Source organism: Drosophila mauritiana, chromosome 2L (genome assembly GCF_004382145.1).
Source record: "Drosophila mauritiana strain mau12 chromosome 2L, ASM438214v1, whole genome shotgun sequence".
In the NCBI taxonomy this organism is placed as follows: domain Eukaryota; kingdom Metazoa; phylum Arthropoda; class Insecta; order Diptera; family Drosophilidae; genus Drosophila; species Drosophila mauritiana.
In genome coordinates, this window is record NC_046667.1 from 17,764,985 (window position 1) to 17,791,966 (window position 26,982).

Sequence of the window (26,982 nt, forward strand, 5' to 3'; positions counted from 1 at the left end):
AAATTCCTCGTTTGCTAGCATTATTGATGTTCCCCCCGCTCGTTGTTTTTGCCACTCGCAGTGTGCGTGTGTGCGTTTTTTCTGCTGTTTTGTTTGTTGAGTTGAATGAACATATTTTGCCTTGACATACATTGCATTGTTAGCAAACAAGAGTGTCAGGACCCAGCTGGCCACGCCCCCGAAATGCTTCACCGCCTCCGCCGCCCACTTGAAAGTGCAGCCACAGAATTTCTCGAGCTGCTCGACATGTTCGTCTTGGTGTGGGTGGCCGGTGTGTGTTGGCGAGTGTGCACACTTTTTGTTCAAACAACACGCAGCTTGTACAAGAAAGCCAAGAGCGGCAGCATCAACAACACTAGCAACAGCAGTAGCAGCAACAGCAGCAGCAGCAGCAAAAGCAACAATAATGACGTTTTGACTGACAGACAGCAAGAGTAACAAGTACACAAGCCCATAAGACAGTTGGACAGCGTTTGTGCAGCAAGTCTGGGGAAATGGAGAAACGAGAGCGACTTGCACTGGGAAAGGACAAAAAGTTTATTGCTAACAATAGCAGCAGAAACACTTACAGCAGCAACGCTAACTGGAACAAGCAAAAGCCCAGTGTTGTTCACGAACTTGTTGTCCGTGTTGCATGTTTGCTTAGGCTGTTGCTGCTGCCGTGTGGTTGCCGTGCGGAGAAAGTTGCTGCTGCTGGGTTTCCGATGTGTTGCTATTGTTGCAGCTCCTAAACGGATGTTGTTGCTTCTGAATTTGTGGCGTGTTGCTGCTGCAGCCCTGCTCTTGCTGCTGAATATCTGTATTACGGATGTTGCTGCAGGGTGTTGCAGCTATTATTGTTGCTACTAATGTTGCTGATTTGCTGCCAACTTGATATCGTGCTGTTGCCGCTGCTGATGATTAGTTCTGGTGCTGCAGGTGTTTTCGTGCTGGATTTCCACACTATTTGCTATGCTTCTGTTGATATTTTGCTGCTGCTGTTGCTTCAAGGTAACTAAGGTGTTTGCCGCCAATAGTGAGTAGCGATTAGTTTCCCCATTGACTATAACTCCACTTTTCCTTTTTATTGGTTTTGGTTAAGAATTTGTTGTTTCTGTAATTAGTATGTTGTTGTGAAAAAAGGCTAATAGGCTCCCAGCTGTTTTCTGGCTTAAATATGTGGGATTTGAAAAACGAGCTTACTATTGGAACGATTTAGTGTATTGTGCAATGCTTGACTTTTTGAACATCCAATTGAAAATTATACATATTAAAACTTCAATATAAACTTCAATATACCATAAAACTTTTCATAAAAACCTACTCAAAGGAGCCACAATTTCTGAACCAAGATCTGCGTGACAGGCAAAACATTTATTTATATTAAAAAACAAATGAAAGTACACAAAATTTTTCTTGCCAATCAAATGTTTTTTATGCACAGAAACACGAAAGTGTTAAAAAATACTTTAAATACTCTTTTCTGTTGGTTTCCACATCAAACCGCATGTCATTTTTGATTTGGCCACAGGGGAAGGAAATTTGCTAAAAGTCTAAGAAAATGTCTTTGCTTGCACTTATGGTACTTGAATATTAGAATTATTTAATGGTTCGATTCACAACACTATCCACTTTAATCCCCAAAAAATTGTTTTTTGCTAATTGATGCATCAATAAAATGCACAAAAATCCAAAGTGCTCGACGTTTGATTTCCCACACAATTGTGTGCATTTCAGAACGATATACGGCAAATATGTTACGGTCAATTGCCGAAAGCAATCAATTCTATGGGGTTCTTTATGGGGCAAAGGAAAAAAGGACGATCAGAGAATGGGACTATGGAGAATGCCACTGAGGTTGACTGACAGCTGCACTCATTGAAGCAATTTGCTTAAGTTACAAATTGAAATATTTGCATTTTATCTTAGAAATGCAAATGCCCTTTCTGCGAGATTTTCCGAAACTCTTACATGCGCCCCGCCTCCTGAGGCAAGAGTATCTGGGCAAACAATGCCAAACAAATTGGCTATTCAAATCCGCAGACGCCATGCGAGCAGGGGGAGGCTGTCTAAGAAAGGCCAGGAGTTTCGTTGGGGTTACAATTTATGCGTTTGGCCCCCGGAACGTTGAATGCATTTTGCAATTTTCATGGCCCACCCTGACTTTTTTCTACCCGTTTTGCTGCAACCGCATCTAGCTCCTGCCTCGCCAGCAACAAAAAAGCCATTAAGATTACTTTCTATGGGCCAGATTTAAAGCAGGTCTGGGTGCTCTGGGTGGTAGAGAAATGACGAGCCTCATGCAAACGACAGACGCAGCCGAGTCAGTCGAGATTTCGCCCCCAGTCCTCTTGTAAATACGCATGCAGCCAGGAAAAAGACCAAGAGCTCCTGGCTCCAGAAGGTGTACAGTGAGAGAAAACTGTTAAAAGTGAAGTATTATTGAAGGTTACAGGCCAAATAATATATGATTCATTAAGCAAATAAAATATGTATTTAAAAGTGCAAGTATTGAATCAACGTTTTAAATGTTGAAGGATATCATAAGTTTAATTTTTGTTTCAACTTTTTTAAGAGTGCTTCGATAGTATTGTGCAACATGCTATACACAAAGGCCTTGGCAAGTTACTTCAATAATGGCAAGCCTTTCCACCATAAAGTAAACGATTGATGAGGTTAGAAGACTGAACAACACTTCAACACAATGCCACACCCACACTACATAGGGAGCTCCTTGCCCACTTTGTTGGTTCATTTAACTGCAATGGCAGCAAATTTTTTACTCGCAAATTGTTCTACGAGCTATGCAAACTACTTGAAAGGAAGAGATACTGATATGGTTATACCAAGGGAGTGGAGAGAGGATGAGCAAAGGGATTCTAGATAACCGGTTACTAGATGGCTGGATTAACGCAATTAGGCACAGTGTGTTATGTGATAAGCCTTTTTGGAATTTCCATTAAAGCTAAAGCAAGTTCAACATGTAATAAGTTTCCTCTATCTTCAGTACAAGCTGAGTGGTCTGTTAGTAGAATTAATATTCATTAATAATTTTTAAAAATATATTAAAGAGACGCTCTACTTTTGTTTCTGAAAGCCGTAAATTTTCAACAGCTTTCTAAGGTTACCACTTTACATTCCAACCGCAATTTCCGCATTTGCAATCATCCCCTGGTGATATTTTGGTTGTGTAATTCTAAGAAATTTTCTCTAATGGCTTTCTTCGGTTGGCCGCAACGGAAACAAAAGACCAAATGCCAAAGCCACAAAAGGAGAGAAAATTTCAATTCAAAAGCAAATTGTCTTTTATTTCAAGCTCATTAGCTTTTAATGCAATTTTATGCGGCCCAATGCCTCGAAATTTTGCCACGTGCCAGGGAAATCTAAAAATTGGGGCGGAGAAACAAAAAACAGAGGTGGAAATGCGGAGGCATCCGCACATCGTTTGCATTTTCATTTTGCACATACATATGTGTTGTGGTTTTTTGCACCATATGTTTTGTGGATTTACAAAATTGACTTTTGTCGTCATGAATTAATTTTTATGTTGTGCTCTCAGCTTGTCTCTCGCTTTTTCTGCGGCTCATCTTGTTCTTGGATTGCTAGCGCCCTCAACATTTTATGTAAATTTTCTAAAATATTTATGGAAACGTAGCAGATTGTGACTGGCGACTGCCTCAAAAATGACGACAGACAAGTAAATACATTTACATAAGCACACATGAGAGTAGCCGTCTGTTTCTGCGACTCTGTGTCCTTCTCTTTCCATCGGAGATTGTCATTTGTGGGTCCACAGACAGTCGGATACATCAGCATACATTTTAAATAAATGCTCCAAGACGCCACAGAAAGAGAATATGAAATGCTGTTTTTTGGTACATTCCTCATTGCCTAATATTGTATTCCTACAGAATCTTGGCAATCGCTCTCTTGCTGGCACAGTTGAAAGGTTAAACTAATTTAAGCAGTGGAACCTGTACCAGAAACAAGAGTTCACTCCACTCGCTGGAGTCCTTTTGTTGCTGTCGATGACGTTTGCATTTTCCTTTCAAGAGTTGCCTGCTATCTTTTATCTTTTTTTTTTTTTTTTGGTTGCGGAAAGCCTGGCTAGAACTCAAATATATAAATGAATATTTTGCACATTTGAATAAAAAGAGAGGAGCTGGAGAGTCTGACTATCACTTTATTTTTTCGCTGATGTTGCACTTTTCCTTTGTACAAAGTGAGAGGTGGATGGAAAACCGGTGGAAAGCGGGGAAAGCTGGGCAAAAGAGCATATGTAAATGTATTTGCCAAGTGGCAAGGCGACAGTTTTATTGAGCTTATCTTGGCTTTCGCATTGTTGAAGAGCTCGCGCCATCAAAACGACTGACTGGCTGTCAATTGCGGGAAGCTTGGATAAAGGCTATAAAAATAAATACAACTATTTTGTAGCAAAATATATAAAAAACAGAAAAGCTACTAAAAAAACTTGACTTTTGTTTGATACCTGAAGTCAAAGTGTTATAAGTGCTATATGTTCAAATACTAGTGTTTATTATTTTTTCAACATTTTCCACTTTTTATTTATTAAATATGGCCTTCTTAAAATTTCTTTTCAGCATTCACCTCGAAAAAAATGAACCACCCTCTTGTGAAAAGACTTAAGCCTTTACTTTTTTGTCTCTGCAATTTAAAAAACGGAGTGCACTTTTTTCGCAACTCCCCATTGTTCACTATTATTCTGCGCTTATTTCTATGTATTATTCCAACTGTCCTGTCGCACATTCTTCGTTTGAGAAGTCTTGACTTCGAAAGAAGTTCCATTGTCGTGGCTGCATTTAGAATGCATTTTAATTTAGCATCAACAACTTTGCCATTTCACTGCCTTCAGTGCTCCACGTTGATTTGCATAGTTGTTGTTCCCAGGAGAACTTTCCCCACACCCATTGATGTACATATATATTATACACTGTGAGCCCTGTTAATATTTCTCACATCTAATAAAGTTTTCTCGTCTCTCTATCGCTGGCGCTGTGCCATCAAAAGTTGGTGCTTTCCACTATCAAGTGGAGCATTACCTGCAAGGATGTTCCCCCTCCATAACTGCCATCACTTTCCCCACATTTTCCCTTCATCTAATACGCTTAATCTAATGTTTATCTTTGCAGAGCGAGAGGGATGCTGCGCTACTGATTTTTTCTCATTTATTTCGTGCACATAGATTATGTAAATTTTACTACTTTCACTTCGACATTTTCATTATGTTGAACCCATAGACAGAGTCACCTCCTTTCCATTCTCCTTCGGGCCAAGCTGGTGAAAAATGGCGCGCTCATTTCAAGCTCAGCAGAAAGAAAAGACAGCTGGCGAAAAAATGCTCAGTGAACGTATTTAAAATACTTGCACATAATTTATTTTCGCGCGAATACAAATCATTTCATTTTCGTGCCAGTCACGATGGAAAAGTGTAGCATATCTTAGGGCGCCCAGGCATTAAGGCCGCGGAACCCTGATGATGATGATGGTTATATTACATTTACTGCAGGCACAGGCAGGCAGGCTCTCCAGCAAATAGTGACTCCGTGTGCCAAAAGTAAAATGAAAATAAAGTGTAGCCTAAAAAAGGGACGTGCTCATACACAAGCACCCACCCACGGACTACAACGCAATGAATATGTAAAAAGTGGAATAGGAGGAGGTTAAGTACACTCGAGTGGGGAACGGTATCTGCCTCAGAAGGGGGACTATTCCAAGAAGTCTAGAAAAGAAAATGAATGCTACTTTGTTGCGTAGAACAAAAATGATATGTGGCTGAACAGAATTAATATAATTTACTTAACATGTTCCCACATAATTATTAAGTCCCTTTTAATGACTTTTTCCAGGAAAAACGTATTAAAAGATACATTTTTTCTTGAATCAAACGCCAACTGGAAATAATCGCCTTAAGTACGTGTAAGCTATCGTCAAAAATATTATGCCTACCATTTAACCCTTAAATCACGATGGTACCCCATATTGCCTGATATATTTCAACCTTTAAACGGTTTGCCAGTGATCATCCGTGTCCGCTTTTTGACTCTGCCAACTAGGATAGTGCAAGTAATATGAAAGTTTCCCGGAAAATGCCTCACTGAGAGTATGCGTAATTAAATTTCATGTGCAAGAAAGCCAAACAAAATGTGTCAAAAGCGAAACCAGGTTGTCTGCGAGGTGTAAGCAAAGCTCGAGCACAAGTGTGCCAGCCAAATTTGCATTTTACTTAAGCTGTCTTTAAGAAGGAAGCTGTGAGTGGCTAAGTGATTGGAAAATCCCTACAAACAGGTCAAAGTTTAGCGAAACACACATGCATATTTAAGCTCACAAATCAATGTCAAACACAGTGCCTGTGTAATAATACCCTTATCTGTTATCTTATCAATCCATTGGGAGGACCCCCGCCATCCACTTTTGTTGAACAAGCTTCAACAAATGTCTGGCAGTTGGACAGCCGGCTGTGACACTAATTGCTTGACCTTTTTTCCTTTGTTGCCCGCCATTGTTGACCTTTGAACGCGGCTCGAATTTGCATAGAACCCCGAAACCACTGAGACCACTGACCCACCAACATTGACAAGGCAGCCGTGTTGACATGGATAAACCACTTCAAGTCAAGTGCACACAAGCCAAGTCGAAGGCCCAGGCCACCCATTCCCCACCACTCTTTCCCAATGAAAAACCTTAGGAAAATCCATTAGAAATTTGCGCAAAAATAAAATACAGCAACGGCGGAGTTTGAAAAGTCTGTTGGTTGATATGAACTTAAAATAAATGTTGTAACCACTCTTTCTGCGGTGGAGGAAAACTTTTGCGGCTTGGCTAACAAGAATCGAGTATGAAGCTTGTGTCTTCTAAAAGATTGGTATATTTTAAGTCTAATAGATTTGTGAAACAATAATGAAGAAAATAAGAAGAAATGCCAATGAATATGTAAATTAGAAATCTTGTTTTTCTGTTGCGTAAAAGTAAGAGTGTTATATTCTTATTTTATAAATATTATTGGTTATAGTTAACTACATAATTTAAAATATTTAAATTTCATACATTTATCCTTGCATAGAACTAATGTTCCCGTGAGTTTTTTAAAACTTCGCTCAAGGGTTTATGAACTTTTTCCGCTTCTATAGCGTCTCGATGTCTTTCACTTTTTATCCACCGATTGTAATTCTAATAAGCCAAGTTCCTCTGCCAGCTAAGTTGCATTCGCAATCTCTTAACCCTCTTCTGCCCCTGTTCCCATCGCTGAGCAACGTGAGCGGCAGCTGCTGGCGACAATATGCATGGCACTTATTGCCACTTCAGTTGGCATGGGAACCAGGCTAATAGAGGGGGCCAACCCCAGTGCCCCTGCCACCAGATATTCCTTACACCTCGCTCACCCCGGAAAACCGCTCAAGGTACACCTGCAGAGCTTCGGAAAATTTTATTTGCTCAAGCTGAAGCAAAGTTCTGCCCAAGGAGCAACAGAAGCTGAAGCTTCCTTGTCGTCCTGGTGACACTTTTTGGTTTTTATGCAGCACAGTATTTCTCTTCTCAACACGACAAAAAATTAGAGTGTATTTTGCATAATCATTTATTTAGTTATCTTATAGGCAATAAATGGAGAATATTTAAAATTTTGTTAAATATACTAATTACATGTTTTTTCTTAATATGCTGTATTTTATTTGATATTTGGCTGTACTGATTTCCAGTGTGCATCGTTGGCCCCTGGAAATCTCAACTTGTGAATGCAAAAAAGAGTGTGAAAAAGCTAAGAAGCATAAAAAGTGTAGAGGAGTGAAACAGAGAGTGGAAGCCGAGGAATTGTGGCCATAACTTGGTGGGAAATGCTGGGACATGGGGAAATGCAGCCGTGTCCAAAAATCTCGGCAGGTGGTGGCACACATGCACGTGTTGCACCATTGCAGTTCCACAAGCTGTTTCATAGCCTAGTGCAACGGGCATATTAAATTTACCCCATTCCTGGGGCAGTTGTTGCTGTTCTTGGCATCATAACCCCAAAGAATCCGCTTGAAATTTATGCACTTGTGGGACTTTTATGCTGCACTTGCCCTTACCTTTGCCCCCTGCCTACTTGGTTATCCTCTGTTTCCTTGCTTTTTATTTTGTTTTATACTCATATTTTTGTTGGCCGCATTAAAAATATGTGGCACCTTGATATATGAATATGTTTGCCATGCTTTTATTAGATTTATTCCTTGCAAAGGATATATAAATGGACGGTGAGGGCAAGGATAAAGAAGTGCAAATACGTAGACTTTCTGAAGATCTAGTGAGTGAGACGTAAATTTAAATGGGGATTATGACTATGAGTGCTTATGCCAAATATATAGCACGTTTTGGTTCCTTAAACCTCCCTCTTTCAGTCACATTATTACGGATTAATTCGTTAAGTTCGGCTTGCACCTCGGCCTTAACTTATTACCACTTTCAAAAGCTCATGGCCACTGGCAGGCGATTGTTCTGCAATTACTTGACCCCATTCGCTCTGGCAACAATAAAAATGTGTTTATGTTTACATCCAAACGTGGTTACACAAGTGTGCAACATATGCGAAAGAAAACACAGTTCTGGTGCTTAACTGTTGAAATTTTAAACAAATTTTTGCACATTTCCTGTTTGCCATTGTTTTTCATGTATTTGTTGCACTTGCAGCTTGACACAGTTTTCAGTCACACCCATTTATTTACAATGTCAACGAGGGAAAAAGCAGCAGCAGGAGAAGAGTGTGAAAAACCCATGGCAGGCTGAGCCTTTGTTGCTCTCGGAAAAGCCTTGTATGAATAGCCCCCAGGCTATGAAATTTGCATGCAATTTTCAGCACAGAGAAAATAGAGAAAAAGTGTGGGGCGAAACGTGGTGCAAATAAGCTTAACCAAAGGTGCGGGGAAGAGGAGACTATTGGTTAACGACTGACCTTGTCAGAAGACCTTGAACAATCCCAACAAAGGATCCAGACATTCCCAATCCCTGAAGTCCCACGCCCATTTGCTGTTTCCCAGTAACCGAGTAATTTCTGTGGCTAATTAGTACGCAATTTGGGGGAGGAGTGGTTCGAGAGTTGGGGTTATAAGTTGGCTTCCAAAGAATTTTAAAGCACCCAGAAAATTTCGCCCAGAGGCTACAGAGGTCATTCGAAAGGGCAAACTATTCGGAAAAATAATTTCCAGAACACCAAAATGTTATTAAAAATACACTAGCACGCTATGGGGAATATAATTATTTACTTTAACAAAATGATCACTTATAAACGAAACAAATAATATATAAATGTAAAAAAATCTAAGCTTCGGCAAGAAAAAAAACAAAAAATAATAAATCACTCTAGCTAGGGATTACTGTAAGTTACACCGTGCTAGGTACTTAGTCCTTTATTGAATTTTAATTTGCACTTTGCGGCTTGCGGTCAAAAGTGGCCTCGCCCAGCCACGCCCCTTTGGTTGGACTTCCACTCGAGACATCGCATCGCTTTGATTTCTTTCGGATTTTCTTTCCGCTTTTCTTGCCTCTGTGGGTTTTCCTGCTGGGCTGCTCGTTTGCCAAAAACCGCAGAGCGTGTGTGAAAATTGAAATGTCACCAGCTCACTGTCGAGTGTGGAGTTTTTCCATGTCCCCCTGCAGACGCCCCCCGGTACCAACTGCAATGTCGTGCTTCGCTTTTCTGCTTGTCTGCCGCTGACAGTCATTGACAACTCTGAAGTTGCCCGATAGGGGGCGGGTTGGGGCGGCAAATGCGGTGGAAATGGGCTAGGAAAAACGGGGAAGAGCTGCGTTGCACGAAAGCAATGTTGCATGGCGGTCTGCACTTAGTGCTGACTCAACGCAATATAAGTTCTTATTTGCCAACCGACTTCACTGGAGGATTTGTAATGGGGAATCCCGATATTTTGTGCTCTACTTGGATTAGAGCGGACTGCTCAGTAAGTTCAAAACTCAATTATGGAGCAAGAATTAAAGGATACGAATTTTCAACAACAGTAGTAAATGCATAAAATTCTTAGAATTTTTTAGTTTAAAATTAACGAAGTATATATCCTTAAAAGAGTTCAGTACATCTAAAAGCTATTGTTAGATTTTATTTGGAAGTCCAAAAACAATAAAGGACAACCAGTTACTTGACCAAATCGAATTGTTTACTGTTTACTGTTGGGCATGACAAACTATTGGCTACTTTTGCGGGGCAGTAGACGGGAAAATCCCTTCTTGGCTCATTTGAGTTCGTTATGGCCGAACCACATACTTTGGATTTTTTAAGTCAACCACTTGCATTAGTCTCCTTTATAAGCGAACCCCCGCTGACTTTCACATTTTCCGCTGCTTTTTAGCACAAATCCTTTTTATTCCGTTTCTTTGGGAGTTTAAAACGTTTTCGACAGGATTTAGTTGCATGACTTTTTGCTTTTAGCATTTCACCCGACAAACCTCAGAGACCTCCTCCCCTGCACTTCTCGACCCGAATCTCTAACTAACTGGACTCCAACTGCCCGACGGGTTGGATATCTGCTGGGCAGCTCCTCGATTCCCAGGACCAAACACGTACCCCCGTGGCCGGACGTGCACGGAATTTTCAAATACAAATACTAAACATGGCCGCATTTTTAGCCAAACCCACCCGGGCTGCCCCCAAATCCCCCTTGGAAATTCCATTTTAGTTTATTTTTTGTAGTTCGAAAATATTTCGGATTGGTTACAATTTGTTTTGGCCGTAGGTTCTAGCCCGAATGAAAACTATTTTGTTTGAGCTAAAAGTTTGTTTTGGTCGAATTTCTAAAAAATATTTTTGCAAAGTAAATCGATGATGCAAATATTTTTCTGTCTGTAGTTGTGAAAGTAATTGTTTTAAAATTGTTTCTCTAAAAATGTTGTACCTCAGAGAATATATTTTTTGAGGCAACTGAATGTTATGGACGAAGGATATTTGATTGATTTTAAAGCTAAAATTCGTTTAAAGCTAAAATTCGTTGTATACATTATACAACAGAAGAATATACATTTATATTTTTAAAGTCAGATGTACCAGTTTTTAGTTATTCCTCATTAAATAATCTTGATGAACTAAATGCCTAAATTTCACCTGCTCATTGCCTACCTGTGGTTATAAAATTAGCTTAGCGGTAGTAATAAGTTTTCCATCTGCAGGGAGTCGCCTCTTTTTGGGTTACCAAGACATGTTGACACTTCGCAGGACAGCTCCAAGTAACCCACTTTCGGGATGTCAGAAGGAGAGAGAGATGGGCATACGATGTGTAAGAGAGAAGGGACGACTGCTGGCCACCGCCATTTGCTCGCCTTTGTTTGCGGTAAAACTTTTGCAGCAGCTTTTGTTAATTCGGTCAATATTTGCGGACGCACGAAATAAAAACGAAAACTCAGCGAAAAAACTTTTAGCCAAAGTACAACAAGCAAAAGGAGGAAAATACTAAAATAAGAGCAGTTCCTATTTAACCCCTTAATGTCAGTTGGGTTAAAGTTTTCCTACAGCATACCAGACTGTCAAAAAATACTTATTCGCAATTTGTCAGTAACCGACAAAAAAAATCACTTTTATGCCTGGAGCAACAGTTCAGTTTCATTTGTGTCCACCTGGATCATGATGCATTATTCATGGGAAACGCAAATTTCGTTACGCGTATTTCATTAAGGTAACCCCAATAGCCAAATAGTTTTTCACCTGCATGCGGCAAGTGCTTTTGAGTCTGTATGCAAATAGTGAGTGGTAATAAAATACCGTATATGGCAAAGAAAAACTCCCAAATGGTATGAAGGTATTTCCGGGGGAATCTCAGTCTTCCATCCCTGTGGCGTTAATTGCGATTCGAGTTGTTTACCCAACTTACCTCCTGTTTAGTTGGGCCTCACGCTCCAGTTCTTCAGTTCTCCGGTTCTCTTCTCAATTTCTCCTTTCTCTGCCGGGTTAATCCTGAAAGCAACAACGGGAAAAAGTTTTTTTATTTCGGCGTTAGTTAAATTTGTTGAAAATTATTTGCTTTTCCTGTTGTTGATGGAGGAGAATTCTGGAATGGTCTGGTTTTGCTTTGGTTGCTTCCTCGAGGAGCCTTAAGTTAATTAGTTGAATTTGTGTTGAAGAGTTTCTGTGTGAGCAGGGGAATTTTTCGCAGTTTAATTTAGTGGATGCAAAACTTGTGTCTGGATGGGGAAACTAAAGCCGACGAATGCTGCAAGAATGCTGGATGGAATTCTCTCAAGAAACTGGGGTCCAAAATGATTTGTTTCGCTCTAGCACAAACTTGGAGTAAGATTTCACAAAACCAATGCACGCATTTGAAAGTTGCTTGCGAAAAGAGCCATAGAAGTTTATTTAATTTCGGGGAAATAAATACTTTTGTTTATTCAAAACTTGAAATTATTAAAAAACTAATAGCATACATAGTTTCTAAATATTGACGGTTTAATTTGCCTCTTCTATGTTTTTCTTGTTCAAAACTTTCGGCATAGTTAGGGGTTTTATTTTTTAATGCGAATTTTTGGCTAGCGAGAATGTTTTTTATTGAATATAATTTCCCATATTTCCACAACAATTCTGCCTGAACTTTTGTGGGCGAAACCAAGAAATTTACATAAATCAACTCTCTTGGCCAACATTTGCTATCTGTTTACGCTTTTTCCTTGGCTGGTACGCCGCGCTCGCTAGCTTGTTTTGTTAGCCAATTTTCAATGTTGGCTTCTGGTTTGCTGGCCACAACAAACAACTGACCATAAATAATCAAATCTTATACACAATCTGCAAACAGATTTTGCGTTTCTAATAAATTTCACTTTGCAAGCACACAGCAAAAAATAAAACCCCGAAAGGAAGCCAAGAAGTGGGCGAGCCAAACACTTTTTGCGTCAACGGACCAAAAAAAAAGGGAAAGAATAGATGTATAAAAACACATATTTATGCCTGGGCAGTTTACAATATATGAGAGATGTCGGGCATATACTAAAATGGAATGTGTCTGTGTGTGTGTTATGCATACATATCTATTTACTGTTTTCTGCCCATATTGGAAATAAAAGTAGCCCCCGAAAACTACAAGCGACGGGGCAGCCACAACAAATTATGGTCCACTGAGTTTTGTAAACGATTTTTCTTTCACTCTTCGGTGTCTGCCCATATTTATCTGCCGCCTCGTGTGTCCTTTTTGTCAAGGACATATTTATTTGGTGCGAAAATGTGGTTAGAAGTCAATAACACAATAAAAACGTTGACATTGAAGGTCGCTGAGAAATGGCTGCTAGAGACACATGAAACCGTCATGACGGGTGGTAGGTTCCAGAAAATTTATGAAAATTGTCTGAACTGGCAGGTCCTGAGAGCCATTCGAAATCGCGGTTAAGGGAGTTTCTGTTCGCGAACAAACTTTCATTGCATAACAATAGGCGCAATGGCGAACCGCAAGCCGCATTTAAATATAAATACCTGCAGCAGGAGCCGCAGGCCAAAACAAAAACACCGAAACCGCAAATAAAAAGAAAAATGGGAGAACAAGTGAAAAGTTTTCTGCGTTTCTGGCCATGTAATGAAAGTCCAGGCATTTTCCATCCCGTTTTCCAGGAAAAGTGGCTCGTGGTCGCTGGCACGTGAAAGAAAAAGTGCAGGTGGTTTTCATTCCCACCTCCCCACATTTTCCACACCCACGGCAGAATAAATAAACTTCAACTTTTTGCCGGCCACAATTTCTGTTTCGGCATCTTTTTCCCTTTGGCCCAGTAAGAGAAATAGCTAAAATTGCGGCAGTGCGAAAGCGTAAAGCAACAATAACAAATGGCACAAAAGTGGGCTAAAGCGAAATAAGCCACAGAAATGGAAATAAGAAAATTTCGCTTTTCTTCCTTGTTGTATGTATAAATTTATATTATTTTCAACAATCAAGTGGGTGGAAAAATGCTGTTAAGCTTTAAAAATGTTGGCGGCCCCGAGATGCGAGAGTAATTGAGAACAAATAAATACAAGTGGTCTGTGTGGGAGGAAAAGTCGAGGAAAAGTGGGCAAAATAAAGATAAAAGCAAACAGGCACAGCTGAATAATGCGGGGAATCAAACGAAATATGAGAGCATGAGTAATGAAATGAACGCATTAAAGAAGAATTCTTTTAAAGAAGATAGCAAATAAATCAATGACATTCCACAAAGAAACTCTTGTTTCAGTTTCGCACTTGGAGAAATAAGCACTTGACATCTATTTGAATAAAATAACAAAGTTAATACGACGTATTTAGTAAGTTCTTAAAGGAGAGATAAATGTGTCGGCACATGAACAGTGTGATTTTTAATCACTGTTTTTATTTTAATACATTGTTAGTGCTTATCTCTCTTATCTGGACGTAATAAAATCTTTCGACTGATGATCGTCTTCGGATTTCAACTGCAGCTTTTGCTTGACAACTTTTGCAGCAGAAATTAAAGTTTTATTTTCCGCTGAGAGGAAATCTTAGAAGTTTTCTTCTAGTTGGGTCACTTGACTCTCCCCTTCGCTCTCAGCTTATTTAGTTTTTCCTTCAATCAAATTAAGTGGAACAACTTCTGGGAGCCACAGATTTATTTGCATGTTTGCTTTCTGCAAGTTTATCCGTTTTCCCATTTTCTCACCCATCCTGATAAGGTTTACAATTTGCTCCCAATTCGCTTTTCCACTTTTCCCAACTCACACCACGCATATAGATAGACTGGAGCCTGCTGCTCAATTTCATTTTTACGCTCACCAATTTCAGTTTGGTTCGCTTTTCAGTGCTGTTTTTCTGTTCTCTGTCTTTTATTTACTTTCTTTTCGGGCTTATAGTTGGTTCATTGTTGCCCTCTTTTTATTTTTCACATGCCATCTCTATCTGTTTTAGGTGGGTGATGATGCTGACATAAATCTGTGATCTATTGCCTTGCTGCTGTTGGACCGATAAATTTTCAGCTCGACTCTTGACGCTTTGTTTTATGCATTAAAATCCTTTCATTTTCCCTTGCGTGTTGCGCTCCTTAAAGCTGCTTGGGTTCTAAATCAAATCAAAAGCCTGATGTCCCCTTTTTGACATTTTTTGAGGGCGTGTCGTCTGATGGTACAAAAGTCATTATGGAACAAGTGTTGGCCGCTTTCCCAGCGGACACTTGAGCATAATTAATGCGATGCTACGCCCACAGCCCGCCGCCAAAACAGGAAATGGCAACCGGAATAGATCCCCCCGCCCAGGGACTTCAGCCTCCGCTTCCCACCCCATTTTTCTCACTCAAATGCGACTCTGACGCAATTGTCGCTCCCAAATTAATTTGTATAATTTTACAGTCGCATTTCGTTGATGAAGGGAAGTTCAGTGAAAGTTTGGCAACACAAACGGGGACGAGGAAACCGAAACTTATTCCCATGGGTTCCGGGACCTCGGAGAGTTCAAATGAAGTTTGGTGGCACAAAAAGTATGCAATTATTTTGTAGGCCAAAAACGAAAATTAGAAAGAGGCTGGGTAGAATAAATATAAGCAGGTAACAAGCTCAGACTCAAGATGCCTAAAAAGAACATTAAATTAATGCAAAGAAAATGGGAAAAATATCACATTTTTTGTTTGGTTTGGGTTTGGGTACAAAAAAACAAAAAAAAAATAATACAGAATATAAAACAGTGTGTTGTATACTTAAATACAGCGTTTACTTAAAATATAACATTTAAAAGCGGTTTCCGGACTAAAGAATATTCAACCATTTACCTCTCCCATTAATTACTGAACTCCATGCCATTATCAATCGATTCCAACAGACTCTCCATCGTCCACTTTCAGCGTGATTAATATTTAATAGGAAACGCCAGGCACTTTTAACTATCTCCTGTAGAACTCGACTTACCCTGCCGACCACCTATCAATTGCAATCAAGATGTAAATGCAGTTCCTGGGAAACTCGGGGTAAAAGTGGCAAGTGGCACGAGGGCAGCGGATAGAAAGTCGATGTTGCAACACTTGATTGACTTTCACAGCGCATTTATTTTGAAGCCTTCCGGCTGCCGTTGGCCGCAAAGCCAACTTTTCAACGACTTGGCTTAACTTTAAACTGCAGCAATGGGTAAAAATAAAAGAATTCAGGCTCACACACACCCTAAAACTCCTGAAACTTAGCTGAAAGTAAGTTTCCCACCCAGAAAGCCAGAAGCTTTGCAATAGATGGAGCTAAGTTATTTAGTGCAGGTCTAGGCACCTGACTATCCATTGAAACTAACAAATCCCAAAAAAAGGAAGAAAATATCGAAAAATATATAAAACCGCATGGCAATAAAATGTAATTCCCTGAGATTTCTCCTTTGTCTGGCTGCGCTACTTGCAATTGCAAATTGATAAATACATTTACTGCGGCAAAAAAGAGTAGTTTTATATATCTCTACATTCATCAGATGAGCCAATTTCCCACTGAACAAAAAACATGTGATGTTATTTAATGGAAGTATTTATATTTCAATTAAATTTTAAACTTTATTTAATTCTGAATTTGATTACACTGCTTTAAACTCATGTTAGACCTACAATTTTGTGTCATAAAAACATTCAACAGTTAACCAGAAACTGAAAATGATTTTTAAGTTTAAAACTATAGTTCTGGCAATTTTAAAGTAATATAATTTTCCTCACTGCAAGTAAAACCTACCAGACCAGCTTAGTAAAGTGTGAGCACGTTTTACCCTCATGATTTGGTATGCTTCAGCGATTTGTTTCGCTGTGGGTGAGTTACACTCTGGTTGAAGGCTTTCCCGCTTTTCCGCAGCGCACTCGACATTTTCCCTTTTTTCCCGCTGACCTAATTTACGGCGCTTTCGATCGGGGCGCGACACATGTGGCTTAGCTGCTGTTTCTCTGGGTTTTGGCCCGAGTTCGTATCCCTTATAGGCAGGCTCCTTTATCCTTGGCCCTGCCGTCAATTTTTATTGCTGCGGCTTGGCCTTTTCCCCCTCGATTTTCCCCCACCACACCCCCTTGGCAGTTGTTTTGAAGTTTTGCATAGCATAGTTTCGGATTTTCCGGACCTGTCTCGCTCGTTTCTTTGGGAAACTTTCGGAGAACATAAATCACCAGAGCATAGTTTTCATTTCAAGTTTTATTTTTGTGGTGCTTCGGTTTTTTCCTCTCCCAGCTCCTAACTAATTGTGTCGGCATGTGTGCTGGAGGATAATTTGTTGGTCTCACTTCGGACTGGCTTTAAATTTATTGTTTGCCCAGAGAAAAGTGTCAAATGCAGACGATTTTCACAATCGGATGATGAATGATAAATTCTGGCACTCCCCTCGCCCGACAAACGTATGGTACACGAACTGCACTTTTGCAACTAATTATGTCCGCTCATTATTAACCCCGCTGTCGAGTCAACAAGAAAAGTCATTCTTGACATCCCCGAAAAGGGAAAGGGAACGGAATAGCGAGAGGGCAGTGGAAAAAACCAAGGTGAGAATAAATTTTACTCACTTAAGCAAATTTGACAGACAGGTTTTCCATTAGCAAACATGCTTTTGTCATTTGCGCAAATTAATGCACGACAGTTGGAAAAGAGTAGGAACGAGGAAGGCGAGGGGCTTACAAAAAGCAGATGCTGCTTATTTGGGTAGCTCTTAGGGAAGGACAACTGTATGTGCTAGCCTCGGCCTTTCAAATTTATTGCCTCGGGAAAACGAGGAAGCGAATCCTTGAGTCGTACCAAAATTATGACGGGAAAATACTTTTCTTGAGAACTTAAAGTCAAATATTTTCCAAAAATTTAACAAAATCTTTCTTTATAATCTTTCATTAATTCTCTCAACTTGAGAATGGATAGTTTACCTACTTAAAGAAAATTCTACATGCGTTACTTGATTGACATCAGCCATATCAACCATTTATTTACTGTATATTTTCAATTTTGAAGTCTTGAGTAAACATCACTTTAAACTTTAACCTTTGTATTAAAGTTCTACATCGGTGTCAACCCATTTCATAATAAGTCGCCGAGTTTGATTTCGGTCTATACTGCCCACTTTAGACATTCAATTACCATTGAACCATAAACCATAATTGAAAGATCAAACGCTCAACACACACGCCGAATGCACACACACCAAGACACCCGAAATTGAGTATGTGTGTGTGTTTGATTGTGGCTTCTCCAGCTTGCCACATTTGTCGCAACTGATAAAAGTCCAACGCACACACACACAGTACAAATGGACAAAAGGGAAAACTGAGCCAAGGCGTAAGCGAAAAATGTGCAGAGCGCAAATAAATTACAACAATAATGACGCCAAACATGATAACAACAAATGGCAATGGGGCTTTAATGGCGGATTTGCAGGGGCGTAACGGGAGGGGATTTGGCCAAGAGCTGCAGGGGACAGGCGATTGTTATTGATCATCGCAATATTTTGCGCATTAAGCAGACGCAAGTCAAGCCAAACATATGCAGCAGTCACTGAGGAAATCGGAGGAGGGCTGAAAATATGTGTAGGTGCACAAAAGAATAAAATTCGCCTAAATAGTGCCAAGATTATTCAATGCAAAATTTACAGCTTTCATATTTATTATTTTATTAAATTTTTAAAAATATATTTTTTTTTATACTTTTACGTAATATTTTTAAATTTAGTTTTGATTTTATTGGCTTTTTTAAACAATTATATTTGTATCGAAAATTATTTCTCCCAGTGCGAAATTGTTCGTCATGTCTTTTTATCCATTTGACTTGTTTACGCAAAAAGCCAAGGGATTCAGGCTGAGCAAAAGGATAACATTGTGAGGGCAGCCATTCAAAGTCCTGAAAGTCCTAAGCCATTAAAGCATATTAGTTTTCCACGCGGCCATATTGGGTCTGTATGGGTGTCTCAGTCTCCGTCTCGTCCTTGTAGTTGTATTTATTTTTGGGGCATTTTTGTTTTCGCTTGACTGCACAATAAAAGTTTTTAAAAAGGGATTGACATTGTTGTAGCTGCTGCTCTTCTTGTAGCTAACGCCATTTTGGATTTGCATTGCCATTTGTTGGATGTTTTTGTTGCTGCTTGGCTTTTGCGGTTTTTACGACACGAAAACCCGTTTAACGTGCAACAGTTTTGCACGCTAAGCGGCTCACATCGCGTATACGCAATATATTTCGGAGCTTACACTAAATCAATTTAAATGGCACGGAACAAGGCACGATTACAACCTACATAACTTTAAAACACTCAAATGCGAGACATCAAAATTTAATATATTTTCTATATCTACCCCTTTGGATGATCCTGGAAAGGTATTAATACCGCCCATTTGGGCGTGTATTTTGTTCTGAATGGAAATGGCATAATTAATCGAATTATACCATTTCGCTTCATTCAAATTTGAATATGTTTAACCTTTTATTTCCCGTATCATTTAAGAGTTGGTTTTCCCTTTAATATCTTTATTTTTGCCTCCAACTCGTACATAATTCCCTGTGCGTACACGCGACATTAACCCAAGCACAATCTGCTAAATAAGCAATCTTTTCCCTTTACCCACATTTCTGGGCCATTGACCGCAAATTAACTAATTAATATTGGCAGAACAGTGCCACCATTTTCCACGGCCCATTCATTCCTTTCAGCATTTGAAGACTGATTTTTTCGTGGGAACTTAAATAATGATTTCAGGGATTTATCTCACCCACTTCAGCTCTCCAAATAATTTAACAAAGTAAGCGCAAAAAGCACATGATAAATAAAGAAAAAGCTGCGAAAGGAATGCAATTTATTTTCATAATAAAAATGCATTTTTATTACAAAATCATAGCCATGAAATCTAGTGCACGGAGCCGCCGGATTTATGTGGCATTCATTATGCTGCCGGGGCTCCCTATTTTCCATCTATATGTATGTATGCAGATATATGTTTGTATATGGGGCGGATAAAATAAGAGAGGGAAAAGCTTGTTTTGGCCAGGCCAAAAAATGTGTATTAAGCTATTTGCATTTGGTTTCATTTTTCTGTTTGTTTGCGTGTTTGCCAGTTTGTTTTTGTGTGCAGCTGCTGCACCTGCAACAACGCAACGTGGCTCAGAATTTATGTATAAAATATAGAGCGCCAATAAATGCGATAAACTGACCCGCGGGCAAGCTTTCCCCCTGCATTTCCACTCTCCTCAACTTTTTCCATCGAATTTTATCCATTTAACCATGGCTATAGGCACATATCGCGCTTTTTTGGCCTGGGCGTGTTTGAATTTAATCCCCATGACCCATAATAATTTGTGCAAATTTATTTGCGAGTGCTTAGTGCCAGGGAATGGAGGTGGCTTTCCATCTGGCCACTGGCAGATATCGTGTAAATAAAACAAATTGCCATAAATAACCCTGCTGGCTACCATAAATCTCGGTTAAATGGACATTTTTGCATCTTCAAATCGTCGAGTGGCGAAGGACACGAGGATACGCAGGATACAAGATCCAGGACACTGAGTGAAATACATCTCTGCTGGTACTTCAAATCAGCAGAATGATAAAATGCCACTAGACAAGCAAATGACACGAATGGGGCTTCTTGTTCGGGCTGGGAAAAAACCAAGGTCGGGACCAGGATGGGCCTAATATACTCACGAGTTTAATGATAACCCGGATAATTTTATTACTGTTTTATTTTTAGATAAAAATGTCAGTCTTAATTTTTGGTGAAGACTGAATTGGCTAATTTAAAAATAAAAATAATACATGAATGGAATCAGACATCCAATTTCATTTTTAATTATAATTATAAATATTGGGGTGCCTTGACGTTAGCAGTGAAAATAAGACTGTCATATGGAGTATTGTATCTGTCGTATTTCCGGACTTAAGGTAATTTTTGACATCTTTCTCAATATTTATACGATTTTATGCTCGGCATTGCAGTTACCTTAACATCTTTATATAATTCCCATAATCTGCCCAGTCTTGCACCTTCCCCTCATTGCTATTTTATCCCCCACTTAGGTATTATCATAACATTGTCATACCATCGATATGCACATGAAATGCACTTAGCAATCAAATTCAAATTCCGGATCATATATTAAGCAAATCCGATTTGGTTAACGTGCGTTCAAGCGCAGTTTCAATCCGTTTCCCGATTTCCCTTGGTCTTTGCTGTTACTAACGATATGCGAATTCAATTTGAAAATAATAAAAATATCTATTGAAGTCAGACCCAGCTTCTTCTTTTTTTCCTGCGACTGACTATGATTCCTGATTATGATTATGACTGCAGTGAGTGGAGTGAGTGGGAAACTTCCCGCTTGACGCCCCTCCATCCCGACTGGTGTTTTGATGTCGTTACCAGACATTGAACCGCATTAAACTATGCATAAATACACATTGCGTTGACGATGTCGACACATATGGAACCCCCATATCCTCACTCCTGGGAAAAGTGGGAAATGAGGGCAGTTGCGAAAAGTGGGAGGGACTGAGAGTTAGCGACGTGCCAGAGGCGTTGGGCAAATGCAATTTGATGCAGACATTACGACTACATGACGATTTTATCGTCGAGTGTAGTGCACAGACATAAACATATATCTACATATGGCTTACGCAGAAGGGGATTTTCCTACTCCCATCAGCCATCACCCATCATCCGCACACACATAGAGGGCATTATTGCACACTCACATGCACACACCGTTGAGTGGAAAGAATCTTGCACTCGCCGTGCCTTCGATGATGCTCTTAAATATTTGCATAAAAAACTACGTTTGCTGCTAGTCGTGGAATATGGTAAATGGTGTAGAAGTTCTCCTACCTCACCCCCTGCACAGCCACACTGCCACACTAGCATTAACCACAACAACGAAGAAGATGATGTTGCTGCAACAATAATAATAACAACCACGCTCCATAATCAACACGTACTTCAGTCTTGCCACCATTCTGGCCAGGATTTTCTTTAGCTACACCCCGCACACATTCACATGGCGCAGATTTTGCAGTTTCGGAGTTAAGTTTCTAGGTTCCTGAAGAGGAACGGCTTAATGGAGAGCAAAATTCAGCGCATGCTGCATACACCCATAAAAATTGAAAAGGATAAAAACCGAGATCGGTTGTTCTCAGCGTACATCCTCATGAGAAGAAACCTTCTTGATTTAGATACGAAAACGGTCTCAATGTTGAGATTTTCAGATGGAACCAGTATAGAGAGAGCAGTAATTCTGAGAATGGTTCGATCTCGATCTGAGCATGCTATAGGCTAGATTTTGAGATCTAAATTCCTAAATCTAGATCGTTGAGAAGGGAAATGGAATAATTTAAACCTTGCAATTAACGTAATCATTTTTTCATTGCTCATTGAATGTCATCGCTCCAATTTAAAGCTATTTATCATATAATCAGTAATTGATATTGAAGCTTTTTTCAAATATAGCAAAAAAGCGGCAATGTCGAAAACAAAAAATGAAGTCGCATTTTTAATGAACTAGAATACAAAATTTGGCAATAATGCTTTAGGCATTTTTTCACATTTTGTTGTTTTGCGAAACAATTTTAAATCATTTCAATTGTCAAACTGACAACAGATTTTTGATTTACCTTGGAGTGCACACTTCAGTTTAGCAATCAACGCATGCAAATTGCCGAGGCACCCGAGAACAATATTTCATTTCAATAAACAATAAACAATTTTCCGCAGCAAATAATATAAAATTTGTGCTAGAGTGAGGTCCGATTTCCAAAGCCGTCATCAATAACCCGACTTGACTCGGAACCGAATCGAATCGAATCGAATGTCCAGAACAGGAGGCTGGCTGCCTAGTATTCTATTGGCACTCGATAAGTGAGGCTAAAACAATTGATTATTGTGTGTCATAAGCACACACTTTGCACTCGAGCCGAGGGAAACTCGAACGGAAACGTGAAGAAAACTGGCAGCGGTGCTGGTACTGGTGCCGTAACCCAAGGAAAACTCGACTGTCAGTTGCACATACGCCGAAAGCAAATTTAAATGTTAATCAAATGCCGCTACTGAGGAATATATAAGTACAATATGGGCGGAAGGCCCAAAAAGATGAAACCGAAAATAAGAGAATCGAAGGCAAATTTCGCATGCATGCACACAAAAATGAGTTTGATGTGGGGAAGCTCGAGGATGAGCGGTTCACAAATGTAATTGACAGTTCAAGTGACAAGCGGGACGGCGGGAAAAGTAAAGGATTCTTTTCGTCCCCAATGAAAGGAAAGCCACAATAAAAATTCACGGCAACACACGTCCTCTGTCCACTTTTCAAAAATGCAAAATGCGCGCCACAAACAATTTTTAATTAAAAAATCGAGTGGAAAAAGTGCAAAATTTTTATGCTTTCCATTTTGTTCCGGTTGTTGCGATGCATTAAAATTAATGTCATTTTTCAGTAACTCTTTTTGCGCCACCCATCTCACTTCAGTTTTCTCAGTGCCCCCATATGTTTCAGCTCGGCTGAACCAGTGGAAAATTTTCAAAGTTTTCCTTTTTTCCATTCGTTCTTTGTGCTTCGCCATTTTTGCGGTTGAATCGTTGTCCAGGCAACAGTATCATCATAAAGGCTAACGAATAATTGAGATCCGAGTGTCAAAAAAAAAAATACAATACTCGAATTGTTTACGCAAGGTAATGCATTTTATATATTGAACATGTGTATTCTTGTCTGGCTTTAAAGTAACATGCAACACGCCATTTTCCAATTTTGTTAACCTTGCTAAATGTTCTGCTTCATAAAACGAATGAAAGCATCATCCTTGCCATCTTCGATGCCGATGAGGCGACCCCACTTGGCTCCATACTGTTCCAGATCCCCGATTTTTCTCACCACACGCTGTTTCACATCGCGAAAGTTCTTCAAATCTAATCCCAAAGTCCAATCGAAAGACTCACTGACAAGAGGCGTTGCTAAACAAATTGTGTTTACTTAAATTTTTGAAATATATACTCACAACATTCTGATGTTATTTTGTAAAAGTAAAATAAAAATGGAAGTTTAGATGTTTCCTTGTGGAGACTTGGGGTTTAACTGAAAATTTCAGGGGACGTTGGGTGTATTGCATTGAAATACTTTATCAGGGCACACTTTGTTTGTTCAAAATTTTACTTTTAACTTTAATTATTTTTTTGTTAAAAAGACATAATAAATCTTTAAGTACATTTTATACAAAAATTGTTTGTTAATGGGATGCCATTTTCCATCCGATTATGTTTAGTAGCCAATCAATTTGCACTGGTTACTAAAGAAAAAAAGTGAAAGCAGCTGGCATTAAAGAAATAATTTAGCACGTTGCCTTTATTGTAAGCTGCATCATTATTTTCACTTTAATTGCAACAATTTCCTGATTTGATGCTCAGGAAAGTGGCCGAAGTGCAGAACAACCTTTTCCCGCTTTTCCAGCGTTTTTCCCGCTTTTTCTCGTGCGATGTGTGCGCGGTCATAAAAGCATTCATGCCACATAAAGAGAACCTCAGTGGGAACAATGATGGCCTCGTGAGCCAAGGGACGAGTGCTCCGGCCATATGATGTTACGCTTTTATGTTCCACATCGCCAAAAACAATGCCCGTGGCAACGAAAAGGAAAAAAATCGTACCCATCATCGGCGTTTCCCGCCGCCAGTCAAATCAATTGGCTGCAAATAAAACACAAACATAGTGAGCGGAAAAGACTCTGCAAATACAAATAAATCGCAGCATTTCCGCAACGGTCATGCTCTCCCGCTTTTATGATTATTATATAAATTTTCCCTTGAAATGTCATAAAAAGCCAGCGCAAATAAAAAGCATCGAGGAGTGGTCTCATCTTCCTCTACATGGTTTTTTTTTTGGTTTTCCTTTTTGGTTCTGATGATGAAGCAGGAAAATGCGCACGTCACGATTTAGGAGCCGGAGAGAATTTGGCTGGGAAAACAGAATGTTAGCCACATGTCCCGACCAGGGCCAATATTCAAATTCGGTTGGATGGACCAGCGTTCCACAACTTATTAAGTTGTTAAAACATGATTTGTGGCCTTCTCACGGATCCCACGCCATACTCTTGCCCCCATATGAAGTGTAAGTCCAAGTGCTACCGTGGTTGCTTGGCAGGTTTTCCCGGCAGTCGGCAGTTTATTCCTGCAGCTTATGAATTATGAAAGTTTCTTTTTTCACTGGGTTGTCCGGGATTCAGTGTGTTAGCCACGCGTGTTGGCCATAAACGCCCCGCTTTATGGGCCGCAGAGCCTGGCAAATTGAAAGTGAAAAGTTAAGTTGAGCTGGGCCGAGTGGCCGGGGGGTAAGCGCCATTGGGGTCGCGTTATGGAGCCTGAAAAGCAGGCCATCATAGTGCGAGAAAAGCTGAAAAATGGGCGAAAGTGCGGGCAAAGTAAGGCAATTACCCACTTTCGAAGCATGCTTAATAAATCACCGATACCAATTTTATTTAAAGATCCCACTTACGTTTTCACTAAACTTTCCTTTAATGGCGTTAGCGTTAGTTAATAACTTATTCAGACTTAGAACATTTGTATATTTGTAAATATTTCAAATTGATAAGAAAGAAACATTGCTCTCTTTATCGATCGCAGCTCGATATTTCAAATTATTACTTTTGAAAAGTTTTTACTGTCGTATTTGCGGAGATTCCAATTCCAATTCATTAGCACTGGCTGGTAGCTTTAAGAAAATGTTAATGATTTCCGTAAACATGGCCACACAAATGATAACGAGGCGTTGGGCGACAAAAAGCTCGTTGATTTTTGTTTTTTATGGCTCACTTAAAAGGAAGCGGAAATAGTGAAAGGGCGGGGAAATGCGGAAAACCGGAAAGCGAATTTTTAACGTGTTAATGCAAAGGCGGCTGCTAACAAGTAGACAAACAGAGCGGAATAAAAGGAAACAGCTCGAAAAAAGTGACGGCCAATGGAAGGGGATGACGAAAAAAGGGCCAGATGAGAAATGAAATCAACGCCGTTATTATTTGTTGTTTTACCATCCTCTTTCCATGATAGACATTTTCTCCCCCATTTTGGCAACTCCACAGCAATTGCTTCTTTCTGTTTTTCCCGCTGGCACTTTCATTCCAGTGTGTGGCGTGCTTTCCACAAATGAAATTTAATTGCAAACATAATAAAAACAAAGATAGAGATGTAACAACCAGAGGAACAACTTCATTTGCATGTCGAGTACAAAAATTAATACAAATGACTCGGGAATGCTACTATTTTGAGTTTGAGATAATAATGTGCCTTGATTTTATACCAAAATGCTAAGGAGAGAAAAAAATTCAGAAAAAATTTGATGATTGTTTAAAGAAATTGAAAACAACTTTTTACAATAATATCACTATTTTTAAGTGTTAACATTGCAGTCATTAAATTCTGTACTTAAAAAAGAAAATGTTTCTAATTAATTTTTCTTAATGCCTTTAAGAAATAATAACAAAACTCAATATGTCGGCTTGTGATGTGTATTGATAAAAATCATTATAAACTTTAAACATAAGAAGGTCCCTATTTAATTTATTAAATTACAAACCAATCGAATTGATACTGAAAATCGATATTGTCCAAAACCAAATTGCTGCAATCCAAACTCAATTTAAATATTCTAATCTCAAAAATCTAAAATAAAGTTTCACAACCATTTCTAATTTTCTCGAACCACTGAAAACACAGAATTGACCCACATAAAACGCGATTCAATTAGCAAACTGATTATATTTTAATTGGCCACCATTAAACAATGGATACCCAAAAACAGGAAAATAAAACTTCCACAAAGTGAGCAAGCTATTCGCAAATATCGAAAAACGCCCGAAGGCACATTGTTTGCCATGCTCACGTGGGCAACTTCAAAGAGAAGCCAAACGGCACATTACGCATACGCCTCGTTAGCCAGGACCGAGTAATATGGCCAAAGGCCAAACGAGTGCCAGAAACGGCAGAGAGCGTGCAAAATTATTCAAAACAGCAAACAATTTGCAAATTAGTAGAGTGTTGCAAAAATAAAACATCAGGCAACCGCTTACCGCAGAAATTCAATGCGTTGTAGACATTTAGGGAATGTTTCGCTGC

At 39.5% G+C, this 26,982-nt stretch overlaps 2 protein-coding genes across 2 annotated transcripts in view; both read right to left on the bottom strand.

Annotated features, from left to right (window-relative positions):
* The window catches only part of LOC117147604, a 112,457-nt gene that overhangs the window by 74,474 nt on the left and 11,001 nt on the right, over window positions 1-26,982 (bottom strand). The window contains exon 2 of the mRNA XM_033314563.1: window positions 11,841-11,923. The gene's annotated coding sequence lies outside the window, so the exon portion shown is untranslated. The remainder of the gene's footprint in view (window positions 1-11,840; window positions 11,924-26,982) is intronic.
* Window positions 23,539-23,984, bottom strand: LOC117147636. The gene is made up of 2 exons (XM_033314606.1): window positions 23,880-23,984; window positions 23,539-23,819 (listed from the first exon to the last, which is right to left on the bottom strand). Exons 1-2 carry the CDS (start codon window positions 23,882-23,884, stop codon window positions 23,645-23,647), a joined length of 180 nt encoding a protein of 59 aa, XP_033170497.1. The 5' UTR covers window positions 23,885-23,984; the 3' UTR covers window positions 23,539-23,644.